The sequence below is a fragment of the Gallus gallus genome, chromosome Z (assembly GCF_016699485.2).
Source record: "Gallus gallus isolate bGalGal1 chromosome Z, bGalGal1.mat.broiler.GRCg7b, whole genome shotgun sequence".
NCBI lineage: Eukaryota > Metazoa > Chordata > Aves > Galliformes > Phasianidae > Gallus > Gallus gallus.
In genome coordinates this window covers 12,825,866-12,840,073 of record NC_052572.1, presented here as the reverse complement: position 1 = coordinate 12,840,073, position 14,208 = coordinate 12,825,866, and the positions used below count along the sequence as shown (strand labels likewise).

The 14,208-nt window shown below is 36.6% G+C and overlaps 1 protein-coding gene across 13 annotated transcripts in view; it reads left to right on the top strand.

Annotated features, from left to right (window-relative positions):
* The window catches only part of FYB1 (FYN binding protein 1), a 62,884-nt gene that overhangs the window by 43,809 nt on the left and 4,867 nt on the right, over positions 1 to 14,208 (top strand). For 9 of the 13 annotated variants that reach the window (NM_001031451.2, XM_015277333.4, XM_046905438.1 and 6 more), the window contains 10 exons: positions 859 to 976; positions 2,320 to 2,476; positions 3,255 to 3,387; positions 6,222 to 6,250; positions 7,402 to 7,471; positions 7,974 to 8,114; positions 8,816 to 8,847; positions 9,872 to 9,941; positions 11,255 to 11,360; positions 11,640 to 11,802. In NM_001031451.2, the coding sequence (NP_001026622.2) occupies positions 859 to 976; positions 2,320 to 2,476; positions 3,255 to 3,387; positions 6,222 to 6,250; positions 7,402 to 7,471; positions 7,974 to 8,114; positions 8,816 to 8,847; positions 9,872 to 9,941; positions 11,255 to 11,360; positions 11,640 to 11,802 (1,019 nt within the window). The remainder of the gene's footprint in view (positions 1 to 858; positions 977 to 2,319; positions 2,477 to 3,254; positions 3,388 to 6,221; positions 6,251 to 7,401; positions 7,472 to 7,973; positions 8,115 to 8,815; positions 8,848 to 9,871; positions 9,942 to 11,254; positions 11,361 to 11,639; positions 11,803 to 14,208) is intronic. The other 4 variants (NM_001397226.1, XM_015277343.4, XM_015277335.4 and 1 more) reach the window with 3 other exon arrangements.

The window sequence follows — 14,208 nt, the reverse complement described above, 5'->3', positions numbered from 1 at the left end:
ATGTAAAGAAACACTCTAATTCTTTTGAAATAAATGAGATTCTAAAGTTCCTACACCAAAATATTGTTTCAGAAATAGAACGACTTTCAGCAATAATTTCTTGTTGAATTCCCTTTGAAGATAGATAATTTTAAAGCAATATAGCCAAAACAAGTACTCCTCATTCAGTCTGTATTTTTATTTATAGACTTTTAATTTTATCTTTTTTTTTTTTTTTAATTTGAGCACATCAATTCAGCAGAAGTATTGATAAAGCAAGAAGAGGGAACCTCACTCATTTGGTTCCATAGGTTCTGCAGAGCATAGCTCTTCCAGCCAATCTTCTGGCAGAACCTGCAAAGCTGTAACTATAGTCCTACTTACATCCCCACATCTTAGTACCATCTAGCATGCAAGGCAACCCAGGCAAGGTACCCGGGTGTATTAGGCACACTTACAATGCAATGCATTTTATATAGACCACTGGAATATCTTTCATTTAAGTTTAAAATAGCATTACACTGATAGTTCAGGCTTCAGTTTGGGCTTTGTGAACCACTGATAGCCTGGATATGTTTTTGGCATCTATATTGCTACCAGTTTCCAAGCCTCCTTACCAAAATTAGCTCAGAGATGTTTGGACATGCACATGCAGAGCCAGCCTTCCTTTCTGCTATATTGTCCTCTTGAAAACAGCTGCTTTAAATTATGAATGTGGTATAAGAGAGAGGGCTGCTTCTTCAATCTTTTGCAACCGCATTTGTGTTTAGAATTTGCATCTTTGGTTTCACTGGGAGAAGTGGTCTTCTGTCATGTGTAGCTGTTATTTGATGTTGGGTAAGAAACCTCTATTGAGATTTGCATCCTTGTTAATTCTAGAACATCAAGGGAAAAAGAGAAGAAGTCAGAAAAGGAAGAAAAGAAAAGAATGGACCAAGAGAAGAAAGAACAAAAGGAAAAAGAAAAGAAAGAGCAGGAAATAAGGAAGAAGTTCAAAGTAAGCACTTTGTTTTGTAAACTGGGCAAAGACATCTAGGATTCATTAATTAGCATTGCTGAGTTCAAAATAGTTTTGCAGACAGCTGAGAACTTTATTTGTTGTGCTAGGTAGGTCAAGCACAATAAATCCTGAGTGTGATTTCATCTACCCTTTTATGTTTGGCACATGCTTGATTTCAGACTCTGTACTGAAGATAAAGATGTTTTTTCCGTGTTTATGCTGTTTTTATTAAATTCCGTTCTGTTCTATTTATAAAAGAAAAAAAGGCATCACATTGCCCTTGCCTTGGTATTCAGCTCAAAGGGACTTCCAGCCTAAATGGGTTGGAAGGGAGTATGATACGTCTGTGTGGGTGCTATAGTTACTGTCAGAGCCTAGGATCTGAGTTATGAGGTAGTTCTTTCTGCTTTCTGTCATTTTTATGTAGCTGGTGGTCAGCACGCTCCCACAGTTTACAAAATTGGCAATCATTTTCTTCTAATTGATGCTTATCTGTGATGTCTTCACTCTGTTCCTTTTGGTTTCATTGTACATATTAGGTGGATTTATTTCTCTCCCTTTCTGATATGCGCTGTACACAATAAAGCAACAGTGATTCTCCCACATCACGGCCTTGGACCGGTGATGAAAGACAGACATGAGCTGAAAAGCAAATATTAAAGGAAAATATTAAAGGAAATAATTAATAGTTAATAGTGGTTTAGCTGATGTTTGTCAGGGCGGGAGCCACAAATCTACTTCATATAAGAAAATTTATTCCTAAGATAGATTGTCTATAACCATTAACAGCCAAATCTTTCTGCAAGACTATTGATATGGTAAAGCCACAGAAATTAAAATCCAAACAAGTTTCCCCTCAACATACATAGACTCCTGAGTTCTACCAAACTGAGTGATCACCTCTTTGAGGTGCTTAGAGGATCACTTATAAAGCATAATTTTCTGCACATAACTTACATGGAAGACCTTCTCAATCTTACTGGAGATTTCTTCATATCAGTAGTTCTGCTGGAACTATGCGGAGCTGCCTGGTAGAATCAAATACAAATCTGTTCTGTGAGAAACAGCTCCACAGGTTGGTTTTAGTCTTTCACTGTTGCACTTCTGTCACTCATTCAGCTGCTTTATTACTATGTAGTTGCCTTCTCTTTTAACACCCAGTTTTCACTGGGTTCATAAGTTGGAAGTAGGGGTAATGTGTTTGTATTTGTCCATTGTATTTTAAATGTCAATGAAACAAGTAATCATTGTGATAGTTATTTTATCTTTTGTGTGAATGTTTGGGGAAGAACTGTATTTTTCTACTTCTGTGACTTCTTTTGTTGTTTTTTTCTCTGCAGTTAACAGGACCCATCCAAGTCCTTCACCAGGCACGAGCTTGTGTTGACAGCAAGGGAGGGAAGAATGAACTGACTGTCAAGCAGGGGGATCAAATTGAAATCATTCGTCTAACAGACAACCCAGAAGGAAAGTGGCTGGGCAGGATAAAAGGATGTTGTAAGTTCTGTTTATTCACTGTGCTCCTGAATGTTTTTGCTATAAGACAGAGAACATGCGTGTGCATGCAGCATTTCACCAAAAGGGTCACCTTCACAAGGCTGAGTCACTGATCAACAAAGCAGTAATTACTACCATGAGCCCTGCTGTCCTTACCTGGCATGCAGGGTTCAGTTCATAGCAGCAAGTTATTGTACAACATAATGGAGCATCAATGGACACAACAATAAGTTAGGAACTATTCTAGGCATACCCTGGGAAATATTTCCTATATGAGGATAGGATAAGAGAGTTGGGACAGTACACTCAGGAATATAATTAGTTCTCTTTAGTGAAATTCCACAGAGAGGAGGATGGCAGTACAACTCCAGTGCATCCACCAACCCAAAGCACAATCCATGCAAAAAAAAGGTGTTTCTCCTTCTTTCCATCCTGTCAGAGTCTTTGTCATGGTCTGTCCTAAAACATGCCAAAAGATCGCTGTGGTCCCAGGGTCAACTGACAGGGAGCTTGTACCAGCTCTGCTTCCTGGAGCCTGCTCAAGAAATTCTTCGGCTGTAGCTGAGAAGCAAAGATGAAGTTAACTTGACACAACCTGAGGAGGGCTGAGACAGTTCTGAGAATTGTACATATGTAAGCAGATAGAATGACATATTTCTCTGCATGTTTTCAAAGATGATCCAATATAGCTTTATCAGCGATTCTGTATCTTCTGTTAAAATGCTCCTTTTAGTGCAGGCTTTAAAACTCTGTCATTAACACGGTTTCATTTATTTAGATGGATACATTAAAACAACTGTAGTGGAAATTGATTATGATTCTTTAAAAACAAAGCAGCAAGCTGTTGTGAAACAACCAGAGATTGACCAAGAAGTATACGATGATGTTGGAGAGCAGGACAGTATTAGCAGGTATGTATAAGGAACACATTAAAAGTAATCATCTCAGCCAGCCTGAACAGGAGAAGTTTTACAACTACCAAATAGACTGTTTTCATAAAACAAAAACAATCAGTTGTATCAAAAACGTGTCACTGAACTATTCATTCTGAAGTAGTTGACAGAATAAGAATGGACTGAGTGGTTCAGTATCTATAAGCACTCATCCTCAGGAGGAATCCATGCTGTCCATACTCTATCATCACAGCTGTAAAGAAACAAAACGTAAAATTGCAGGATTTGCAGTTTTCTCCCCTCCCTCTCCTTCCTTGCTCTGTTTCTTAAAATCATATACTACCTTTTCTAACATGTAAGAATAAAAGACCCCAGAAGCACTCACTGTGCTGGACAACTTTTTGTCACCCTCATTGCTCTCAAATGATAAGCCTTACTACCTCTCTTCCTTTTCTTCCTCTATTTTTTTAAATTTTTTTATTTTTTTAAGAAAAGAAGAAAGAAGCCTCTTAAATTCCCTAATATGGGCATGAGCTACGTTTTTTTTTTTAACTTCTCGTTAAAAAAATGGAATTGCAAAACAGAACCTTGAATGATAATCTAGTTCCAACTTCTCTGCAGAGCAAGGGCACCCTCCCCTAGATCAAGTTCTACAATTAAACAGTCCCCCGTGCATTTGTAATGTAGTTCTACATCACAGCCTGTCTACTTCAGTGTGCCATGCTTTTAATGTCAAGGAGACCTGCAGCTAGGAAATGGTCATCTCCAACAGATACCAAATTTACTGGCAAGGTAGTATATTTACAATCCTGTGATAGGAGCTGGAGCTATCACATAACCCAAAATGAATGTAGTAACTTTGTTACTCGGCCTTAATATGAGAGTCTGTTTCTGTCATGTGAAGTAGCAAACCAGTGCTCATTCTCTATCCCCTGTCTTGATGTGCAGAATCACATACACTGGAATTCAAATAAGAGGTCTGTGTATAAGAATAGAGGATTTCAGTGTGTAGGACTACCACTGTGCAACACTCAGTTATTACATCTGGTTTTAGTGCTTCCCAGCACCTTAGCCTAGAGACTTGGCTGGAATAAAATGACTGCAGCTGTCTGGCTGGGTCACAGATGATCCTCAGCTGCTAGAACTGCCTCATGAGCTCCAAAAGCAGCACTTTGAAGATCTGCCTTTGAGCTGGCATTCTTTAGGTAACTAATATGGTTTTGCATCTGATATTTTTGCAGGTTGCTCAGTATCAGTTTCCATCAATGCGCATTGGTCTCATATCATAGTAATGGTAGTCAGAAGAGTTATTTGAGTTATTCTGGGGCTTAGATACTCTAAGTGTTAGGTACTTCCATCACAGAAGTTTCTCTGGGCAATCCATTTCGCTATGTCAAGCATTACAATTAACCACCTCAGTGCAAGTGATGTAGGAAAATTCCTCAAATTCCTCAAATTCAGAAGCAAACAAGAATACTTACATTGTTGCATATTGAAATGGTAGTTAAATGAGCCTGGATGACTGAAGGAATGGCTCATACTCATTAAACCCTTTAAATTGTATTTTGACATTTTTATCTTCTCTAGTGATTAATAGCATTCTGTTCAGTTCATGAGCATGAATTGTTGGAAGGTTTGAAGTGCATCAATATGTTTTTAAACCACTGTAAAAATGCCATGCTAAAAAAAGCCTCTTTACCAAATAGCATTATCTCATTATCAGGAGTATTATTAATATTCCAATGTTAATAAATGACTAGAGCTACTGTATTTCAGTAGTTCCTGGCACAAGAGTTTAAATCTCACTTTGATGTATAAGTTTAAGTAAGACTTTGACCTGGAATTAATCTGAGTTACTATGAGCCTATCAGGTTCTGTTCAGTTACTGTTAGAACATCATGCTAATATGGAATCCTTGAAATTCTAGAAACATGCAGTCAGAGGTTTAAAGCATCACCTATTAAAAGATAGTTGAGCAATAAGTTTGTTGGCTTACCATTTAATCCCATGAAAATTGCCTCATAAGGGGTGAATCTAAAGGGTGTGGATGCACTCTCATGTGTTCAGTCAGGTTATAATATAATTTCCATCCAGTTGAACTACATGACATCCCAAGATTTCTTCCACTTTGAATTACCCTGTGGTCATAAACTATATTTTGTTCTTCAGTTTAATGACGTCAACAGCAATAAAAAATACTTTCTGAATACATAATTAGTTAATGGCTCTAGACAATGGTTTGCATCTCCTTGAAATTAAGTGAAAATGCCATAAATTTCCAATATTATCAATTAATAACAATTAGATTTAAGAATGCTGCAGATATGAAAATGTGCACTTATATATACCTTCAAATATCTGCTTAGATTTCTGCAGATTTCCCTCAGTTTCAGTTACAAATGCTGTGTCCCTTTCCCTTTTATATTAACTGAAGAGGCCGTTGATAACTGACTTATTCCACTGTGAATCACTGTGAATGATATTCTAAAACACTTTTCCATCTATTTTGTAATGAACTATTTCCAAGGATAAAAACAGAGCAAACTTTCCTAAATTCCTTTACCTAACTCTGCTAAAAGTTAATCTCTCCTTGTCTAAGAGCTAATTCACTCGTGAATTAGATGACATGCTTTCTTTAGCATTACAGAGTGCACCTACTTTTTGACTGTAAGAAGTCAGTGCATGAAGGCAGACAGAAAAGCAGAAGTGGTCAATGAATACCAAAGCCAAAAGGTTTAGAAATAAGAACAATTAAAGCAAGTGGTATTCATGTTGTGTTGTATTGTTTGTTTGCTTGTGTGATGAAACAATTAGTATTTTCTCTAAAACATCTGTTGTTTTTGTTTTTCCAGTCAGAGTGGTGGTCGAAATGGAGCTGGCAGTAAGTTTTTGTGTGTGCTTTTGGGGGAATTTGTTTCTGTAAACTGCTTACCTTCAGATCCAATCCTCTGCAGCTTCCAAATAATGCAGTATAATGTAGTGATTACCCATAATCATGCTATGCATTAGCTACAAACAACAAACAAGGAACTGTGGTGGCCAAATTCACTTTCTTACACATCCATGTGAACTTGGATAAAAATGAATTTATCTTCACATACTGTGAATTGGAAGCGTGCTAGATTACAGACAATTAAGGTATCTTTATGAAAAGGTTGTAAAACAGGAAAGATATAACTAGAAAACAGATTTTGTCCCTGATAAATCCATTTCTGAAGCAGCCAGTGATATTACCAATTAAAGTTGAATTTTGATGGCAAAGTTAAGGGGTATTTCAGTTCCAGCAATACTCTGGAGTCCTAACTGTTATATCTGCAGTAGTTCCACACTGTCAAAAACACACATTCAAATCAGTTTCCTCTTTGGTAACACATATATTTATGTGGCATTCTCTGTTGATCACAAGAGCACAGCTCATCTTCTCAGCTTAGAGTTTAGATACTAGTCATGGGAGAAGCATCCCCTGGCACTCCTGGATGAAGCTGCTGCCAGATAAGTACAGATTTCACTAGGAGCTCTGAACAGCGGCTGGAACTGGGTATGGAAACTGAGCTAGCACTGCACTGAGGGAGGTGGGGCTCAGAGGTCAGAGCTGTGGCCAAAATGGGGAGCTTGCATTGCCCTCGCCTGTAACTGCCATGGATGAACACAAGATGTCGTGTGCTTGAAGTGCTGGTCTAACATTTTCAATCACCACAAACAGAAACACACACACACACAAAGTCATCATAGCAAATGGGACAAAACCAACTGCTGAGAATTTTATCAAATACGGTGTAAATTCATTTGTTTTCTCTATTCATGCTCGTTTTAGTGGCAATATCATGTTTAAGTGCTGTGGATGGTGTGCCCAACTGGGATACGTCTCAACTGCTATTTTAATTATTAGGCTCTGCAGGTTTACAGAAAAACTCAGTTTATAAGGATATTGCACACTTTGCACAGACACATGACGCACTGAGGCCAGTAATTAGTACCATGTTCAGAAGCATTAGATATAAATACATTAACTTACTCTCTGATCTCTTAAAGACATGTTCCCACCTCCTCCTTCTGATCAAGAAATTTATGATGGAGTTGATGACACAGACTCTGTTCCTAGGTATGTTTTCATATCATTTAAATGTTTGTGTTTAAATGTTGGTTTTTATTTTCTTAAAATTTGCCATGCTAATTAGCAACAGTTGGGCTTTTCAGTATACACCAGGTGATACATGAATCTAAAAAAAATAAAAGGTTATTTGGTCTTTAGGAGAAATTTCATTTTGTAACACATGTAGAATGTCAGCAAAAGAAGCTTCCATCTTGAAAATCACCATGTAGACCAAATAACTCTGAAACGAAAACAACATAAAAAAGCTAGCTTGCTACATAACAGCACAAAGCCAGAAATCGGGTCAGTGAATATCTATAACTGTAAATGTATCTCTATGGAAGACCTAAAATACATACTTCAGTATCTTAGATAGTTAAGTGTCCTCACTTTTTGGAATATACAGTGCTGACATTAATGAGAACTATGTACATCAATGAAAAACTTAAACTGGAGCTTTTGAAAGGAATGTTACGTTTTACATTGTGATAATTGCATGCATACTCCAAAGGTCTGTATCACAGGATGAAGATAAGAATGATATCTGGTCCTGGGGAATCTTGAAGAAGCTAAAGGTCAAAGATGACAAAAAGAAAAGTGTACGAGAAAAAACAACCAAAGTCAATGGGGCAGAAGATAATGGAGATTTGTTGTAAGAGTCTGCTAGGAAATCACAGCTCACATTAACTAATCCTAATAAAGCATTGATCACATGCTACTAACATGTTCTCACAACAGCCTAATGAATCATGCACCAAATTGCAAATCAGGACAAAATTTTTTGCAAAAAGCACTGATCTCCTTTCTTATCTTCCCAATGTAATCAGTATGCTTACACGCTGTATTTGTTGCATGAGCCTCATAACTAAAATGTAACAAAAACTATATACCTTAAAAAAAAAAAAAAAAAACCCTCAAATAATGCATCATCTCTTCCATTCTGGTGATGCCAGATTCTTCTGTTCTCCATTTGAATATATGTTGTTCACCAGTACAAAATAGCTGACATAAACTGGTAAATCTAGTTCTGCCAATCCAGATTTTAGGAATATTATATCATGGAGAAAAATATGAAGATTATCTTCTTCCCAGCTTGCTTAGTGGTTTGGTCAGCAACTAAAGTTTTAACTACCATGTTTTCTCATTCACTTCTAAACTAGTTTTCAGTAGTAAAAAAACATTTGGTCCTTGACAGTTGATAGTGTCAGCAGGTCTTAAAAATGCTTGAACATTACTTGGAGCCCTTCTGTTGTAAGTGTTGTAAATGATGTGAAAGGCTACTAATGTGATATAAATATTTAATGGCCATCTTTTTTTCTAATTTTTCTTTTTCTTTTTCTTTTTTTTTTCCAGCAGGTCTCCTTCAACAAAGCAGTTTGGAAAAGGTAATTAATAGTCTATTGTTTTGGCCCCATATTGATAACTGATCCTTTTTTTTTCCTGCATATATTACTCTGTATCGTGCTAGTCACAAAAACATATCCAAGGAAGGAAACAGGATTTCCCATTACTTATCCAGTTCTAGCAAATGAATTTCAAATGTTGTGTCTGACTTGGCTACAGATGAGGAAGCACCGATACAGTGCAAGCTTCCTAGAAAAGAATTTAATGTATTTTTAAAGAAGTCAGGGTGCTTCTCTTGGAGACTTCCAATTATTCTTTTCATTTAACATTAAGTGTGAATAGATACACTTGGAAAGACACTCTTAATGAGAGACTTCAAAAGCATAGAGAGATGCTTGCTGTTATTTTTATCACTTGCAGTGTTGTTGTAGGAAAACATATAAATATCAGCTCAGTCATGAAATAAAGAGCAAACTCTCACAAGTTTGGAGGCTGCTGCCTGAAGTGAATTCTAAACCTTTTATCTCCCACTGTGACTTCTTTAAGCCATGGATTTGATAAGTTGAATAATTGCCTCCTTTCCACAAATACTCTGGATGTGACTCAAAGCACATTCTTGTGGTAAAAATCTTTTCCACTACTTTGAGTGGCCTAAAAACTAGTGTGTGTGTGAATCGTGTCCACTTCTAGGCAATGCTACAATAGAAGCACTTGAGTGTATATTAAAATAAAATCCTAAAAATATATTTTGATGAAACACAGTGGGAAATAGACTAATTAAAATGAAGATTGAAGGCTAGTGCATTAGCCAACATGTGCTAAAACTTGTTCCAGCTTAAGAGGATTAAAATATCAGTGAATACCTATTATTATTAATAAAGAGTCTTATTCTGAAAAGGGCTGCTTATGTATGTTTTGCTCAGCAGATTGTGCAAAACAGAGGGCCCACAGTTACTACAGAAAAGGAGTGACTGCAAGACTTGCTGCAGTTTCTTGTCTACTTACCTATACTGTTATGAACTGTAACATAATAATTTTGAATCTGTTGAAATATTGTTGTTTCAGATTGTGGAGACAGTGATGTTTATGATGATGTAGATTCCTCAGACTTCCCTCCTCCACCGCCTGAATTCAAGCAAGTGAAAATTACCATTCTGATTAAAAATCTTTAGTACACTTTAAAGATTAAAAATCTTTAGTACACATTTTCAAAGTATTAGGTATAGGTGGACTGTATGCTTTATGTCGTGGTATCAGATCTCATAGTTGTCATAACCCTGCTGTTGGCAATGGCCTCTGTTACAGATTGAAGCAATGATTGCATTAGAGTGCAGAACAAATAATAATACTTTGGAATTCAACAAATGTAGCCCCTGACGAACAGGAGGTAGAAATGAATGTGTGACCTAAAGATCTTAATTGTAGATTCCCTGCATGCAGACCTCTTCCTATTAAAATCTGGAGACTGTTAAGATAAGTACTATACTTGATCTCAGCTGCTACAGTATTTTATGAGAAAAGGAGAGAGTGTTCAATGTTATCAGTATGAAACACATCTGGAAGTGTGAAGTTTAACTTGGAAAACTTTTATCGCTGTACTGGCAATTCACAGACATCTCTGGAGCACAGATGTGTTATAAGCATTTGTAGAGCTGACTGCAACTTGTCACATTCTGCTATCTCTGATTTCTCTCAGGTGGAATTACACACAGATTGCATTACAGTAATCTAGTCTGGAGTGTAAAAACAGGACATGGTCCACCTTTGATCTTAATTACTTTAAACATATACATTTGCTATCAGTGAAACAGACTGTAATTCAGAGCTCTGAATTTAAATTCCAAGGTATAGCACCAGGAAAGGCATTTAGGAAGTGAAACCTTTCCATGATCAGTGGCACAAATCAACATATCAGGAACTTGAAATGTAATGCAGATTCCCCTGAGCAGCAAATTCTCATGATAGATGCAAGGGATTAATTCATTTATGAAGGACTAAGGTGTTCCAGCAACCTCCAGAGTGGGGCATGTGTTATTTATTCTATTGCCCTAAGAGAACTAGACTTCACAAAAATTGTCCCTTGCTTAAACATTCTGGAGTGGTGAGTATTGCTTATGTAAACTGTTTTGGTAGATGAAAAGTTCTCACAGATGTGACAGCTAGAAGCTTTGAAATATTCTCCACGTTCACAGCTGTAATAGATATATTAACATCAGAACTCATGGAAGAAAAAAAAAAAAAAGAAAAGAAAAGCTGGAAAGAGAATCTCAACTTTTTATTTCTTCTGTACTTAAAACTGCATTGTACTATCCACGTTATATTTCCAGAGTAAGGGAAACATACTAAAGACACACGGAGGGAAATGCAGTTTCTCTCAAATTGCCACAAAGGTTGTCAGTACCTCAGAAGTGTTACTAACTTTATTTCATTTATAACCTCTTGTTTTAGTTTACCAAAATCTGTGAGTCTTGGAAAAGGCAAATCAGATGAAAAGTATCCACAAAAGCTTAAAATGATGGAAAGAGAAGAGAAAGAGTTCAGAAAAAAGTTTAAGGTAAGTTTTCTTCACGTAAAATATAAAAACTAAAATATTAATATGGTATTCTCTAATGTGTATCTTCTACTTTGTAAACCATCAGTTAGTTTGCCCTTAACAGGTGAAGTACTACTACTTGTAAAAACAGTGATCTAAACATTTGCAAGTGCATAGACATTTATTTGCCTAACTTTCAAAAATCTAGTAATAAATGAAAATACATTGCTATAAAAATGCATGATCATAAGTTCTACATTAATGTTTTTTAACTGGCGTATTTTATTTTATTTTTTACAGTTTGAAGGTGAAATCAAAGTTCTTTACTCTACCACCACTGTCCAGGATTTGTCCCAGAGAAAGTGGGGATCTAAAGACTTGCAGATTAAACCAGGAGAAACTCTTGAAGTTATACAAAGTACAGATGATACCAAGGTGCTGTGCAGGAATGAAGAAGGAAAATGTAAGTTTCAATAACTAGCTGTAGTACAGAATGCATGTGCTATAAATTAAATGGTCTGAGAATATATAGATTGAGTCAGGGCATTAAAAAGATACCTATTTCCTGTCATACTAGAGCAGAGCATGTTTGTCTTTGTCTGGTGGTTGACAAGAAGTATACTGTGGTTATCTCATTATTTTTACTACTTATAGTAGGTCCTCAAGAGCGTTAAGTGTATCAGACTTTAGAAAACATAGAACTTTAATAGTGAGGACATAAAATTGTGAGAGAGAACACTTTGCATCAGCTAAGGTAAGCAGATGTTTATACTACTTCCATTTCCCTCCCTTTTCTAAAAAGATTATAGCACCAATACCCCACTAAACCAGGTAAAATAGTAAAATCCTTGCTGCACCCCTTGGAACTGTTGCCCATTGATTTCAGCCAAGGAAAATTGATGATGGTATTCTTGCTCTGGATTCTCACAGCTGGAATTTAATCTCTTCAGCAGGCAGGGAGGGAAAACTGCTGAGGAGTCTTCCCCTGCCGGGCCCCAGCTGATCCAAGGCATATGTCCTTGTTGGCATCCCAGCCTGTTTTGGGAGCTGCACAAGGCCTTTCAGTGTTTCTTTGAAACCCTTGGAGAGAGTATGCATTGGCAGAAGTTTTTGCATTTTTTTGGAGAAATCTGGACCATCTACTCTTGGTTTCAATTTCTTCATGCGCTTATATTACAATGCTTTTCAATTCTCCTCATAATAATTTCACAGAATAGACTATGTTCAAAGTGGCAGCATCCTTTCCCTCACCTTTACCTTTTACTGTTAACCTATGTGGATGACAGTCCAATGCTTTATGCTTCCAAAGAGGATTCGGTCACTTTCTTTCCCCTCTGTACTCCTCTGTTACAGTCTGGAGTATAGCCTTCTTCCTGGCAGGCCGACAGGAAGAATTTCTTGCATAACAACACATATGTTTTTCAAAATATGGATTGCTTTAGTGCAGCTACTTCCCAAAGTGGGGCTGTCAGTGCCACATTTTTGAAGCGAGATAATAGCAAAGTGGAAATTAGTTCACGTTGTCTGTTTTCCTCATGTAATCTTCTCAGCTTTTCAGATAGTGACAGGACATACTGCTTTGCTATGCATAAAAGAGCAAAACAAATAAAAATATCCCCTCTGAAAGCTTCTGTAAAGATCTCTGTCAATCTGCACATTAATTAGTAAAATTTGAGTCCTACTTTATGGAGTTGTGGTTACTCGCTCTGGTTGGAGTATCCTTATATCTTAAGAGTATAGTTTCACCTTTTGAAGCCCAGACTGACTGAAAATTAACATTTGTAGATGGTTTTGTTACTTCTTCAATTTGGTCTTTAACATACAGAGCCTCTCCACAGCTTCATGCCTGTACAGCTGAAAAATTCACAGGTGACTGAAACTACACAGCCCTGGGTTCTTTGAAATACGGCAGACTACATGCAGTTTAACATTTTCAATAGGCAAAAGTTTTAGCAGAACATATGCAAATATCACATCTTCACGACAGTGAAGATATAAAAACAGGAAGGTTAAGCAACTATTTCCTCTTACATAGCTGCAGTCTAATCTGAAATTCATATAACTGCTTTTTTGGTTTTCTTAGCACAAAGAATTGGTATCATTTTCTCAAAGGATATCTGTAATGATTATAATTTTCAGATACCGTTCAAAATAAGGGAACTCGTAACTTCCTTAAACATAGAGAGTATGCATTGTGGATCAATGATTAATTTTAAAGTGTTTTTGAACTCATAGAGGCTTTAGCTAACACAGAGGCTTATATAGAGGGCTATTAAGGTTATTTTTCACTCTATATGTATTCCCACAACCGCTAAGTAGTAAATGGAAGCTAAAGCAGATTAATGTCAAATGAAATGTTACTATGTGAAAATAATGCTTTTCAGGCAAACTTCAGCTCTAGCACAAGATAGAAGTTTTCCTGAACAGTTCAGTGATTGTACAGTATTAAGGCTCTCACAGAAGAAACTGCTTATTTGTACTACTTTGTATAAGATTGGCAATTAAATAGCATATCCTGGGGGGAAAGAATATTACATATTTGAGATTTATTGCAATATCTAACTATTTTCATGTTGAAATACACAAAGTTAAGATGAGTTATATAAGTGTTTCTCTGTGGAGAAAAGTTGTGTGTAAGAATTAGTTATAATTATTTGCAGTACTATTTGGGATAATAATCTCACCAGTAAAGTAGCAGGTCTTGCAACAGGGATTTTGTAGAGGGAAATTTCGCTTAGAAAAATGTAGGTAATGATTTTTTATCTGGACATTCCTGTACGTTCTTGGATTAAAAAAGAAAGATACTTTTATGTATCAGAAAATTTGACATGGAGGGGGAAATCATCTCTTTAAGTAAAACAGTGAGATC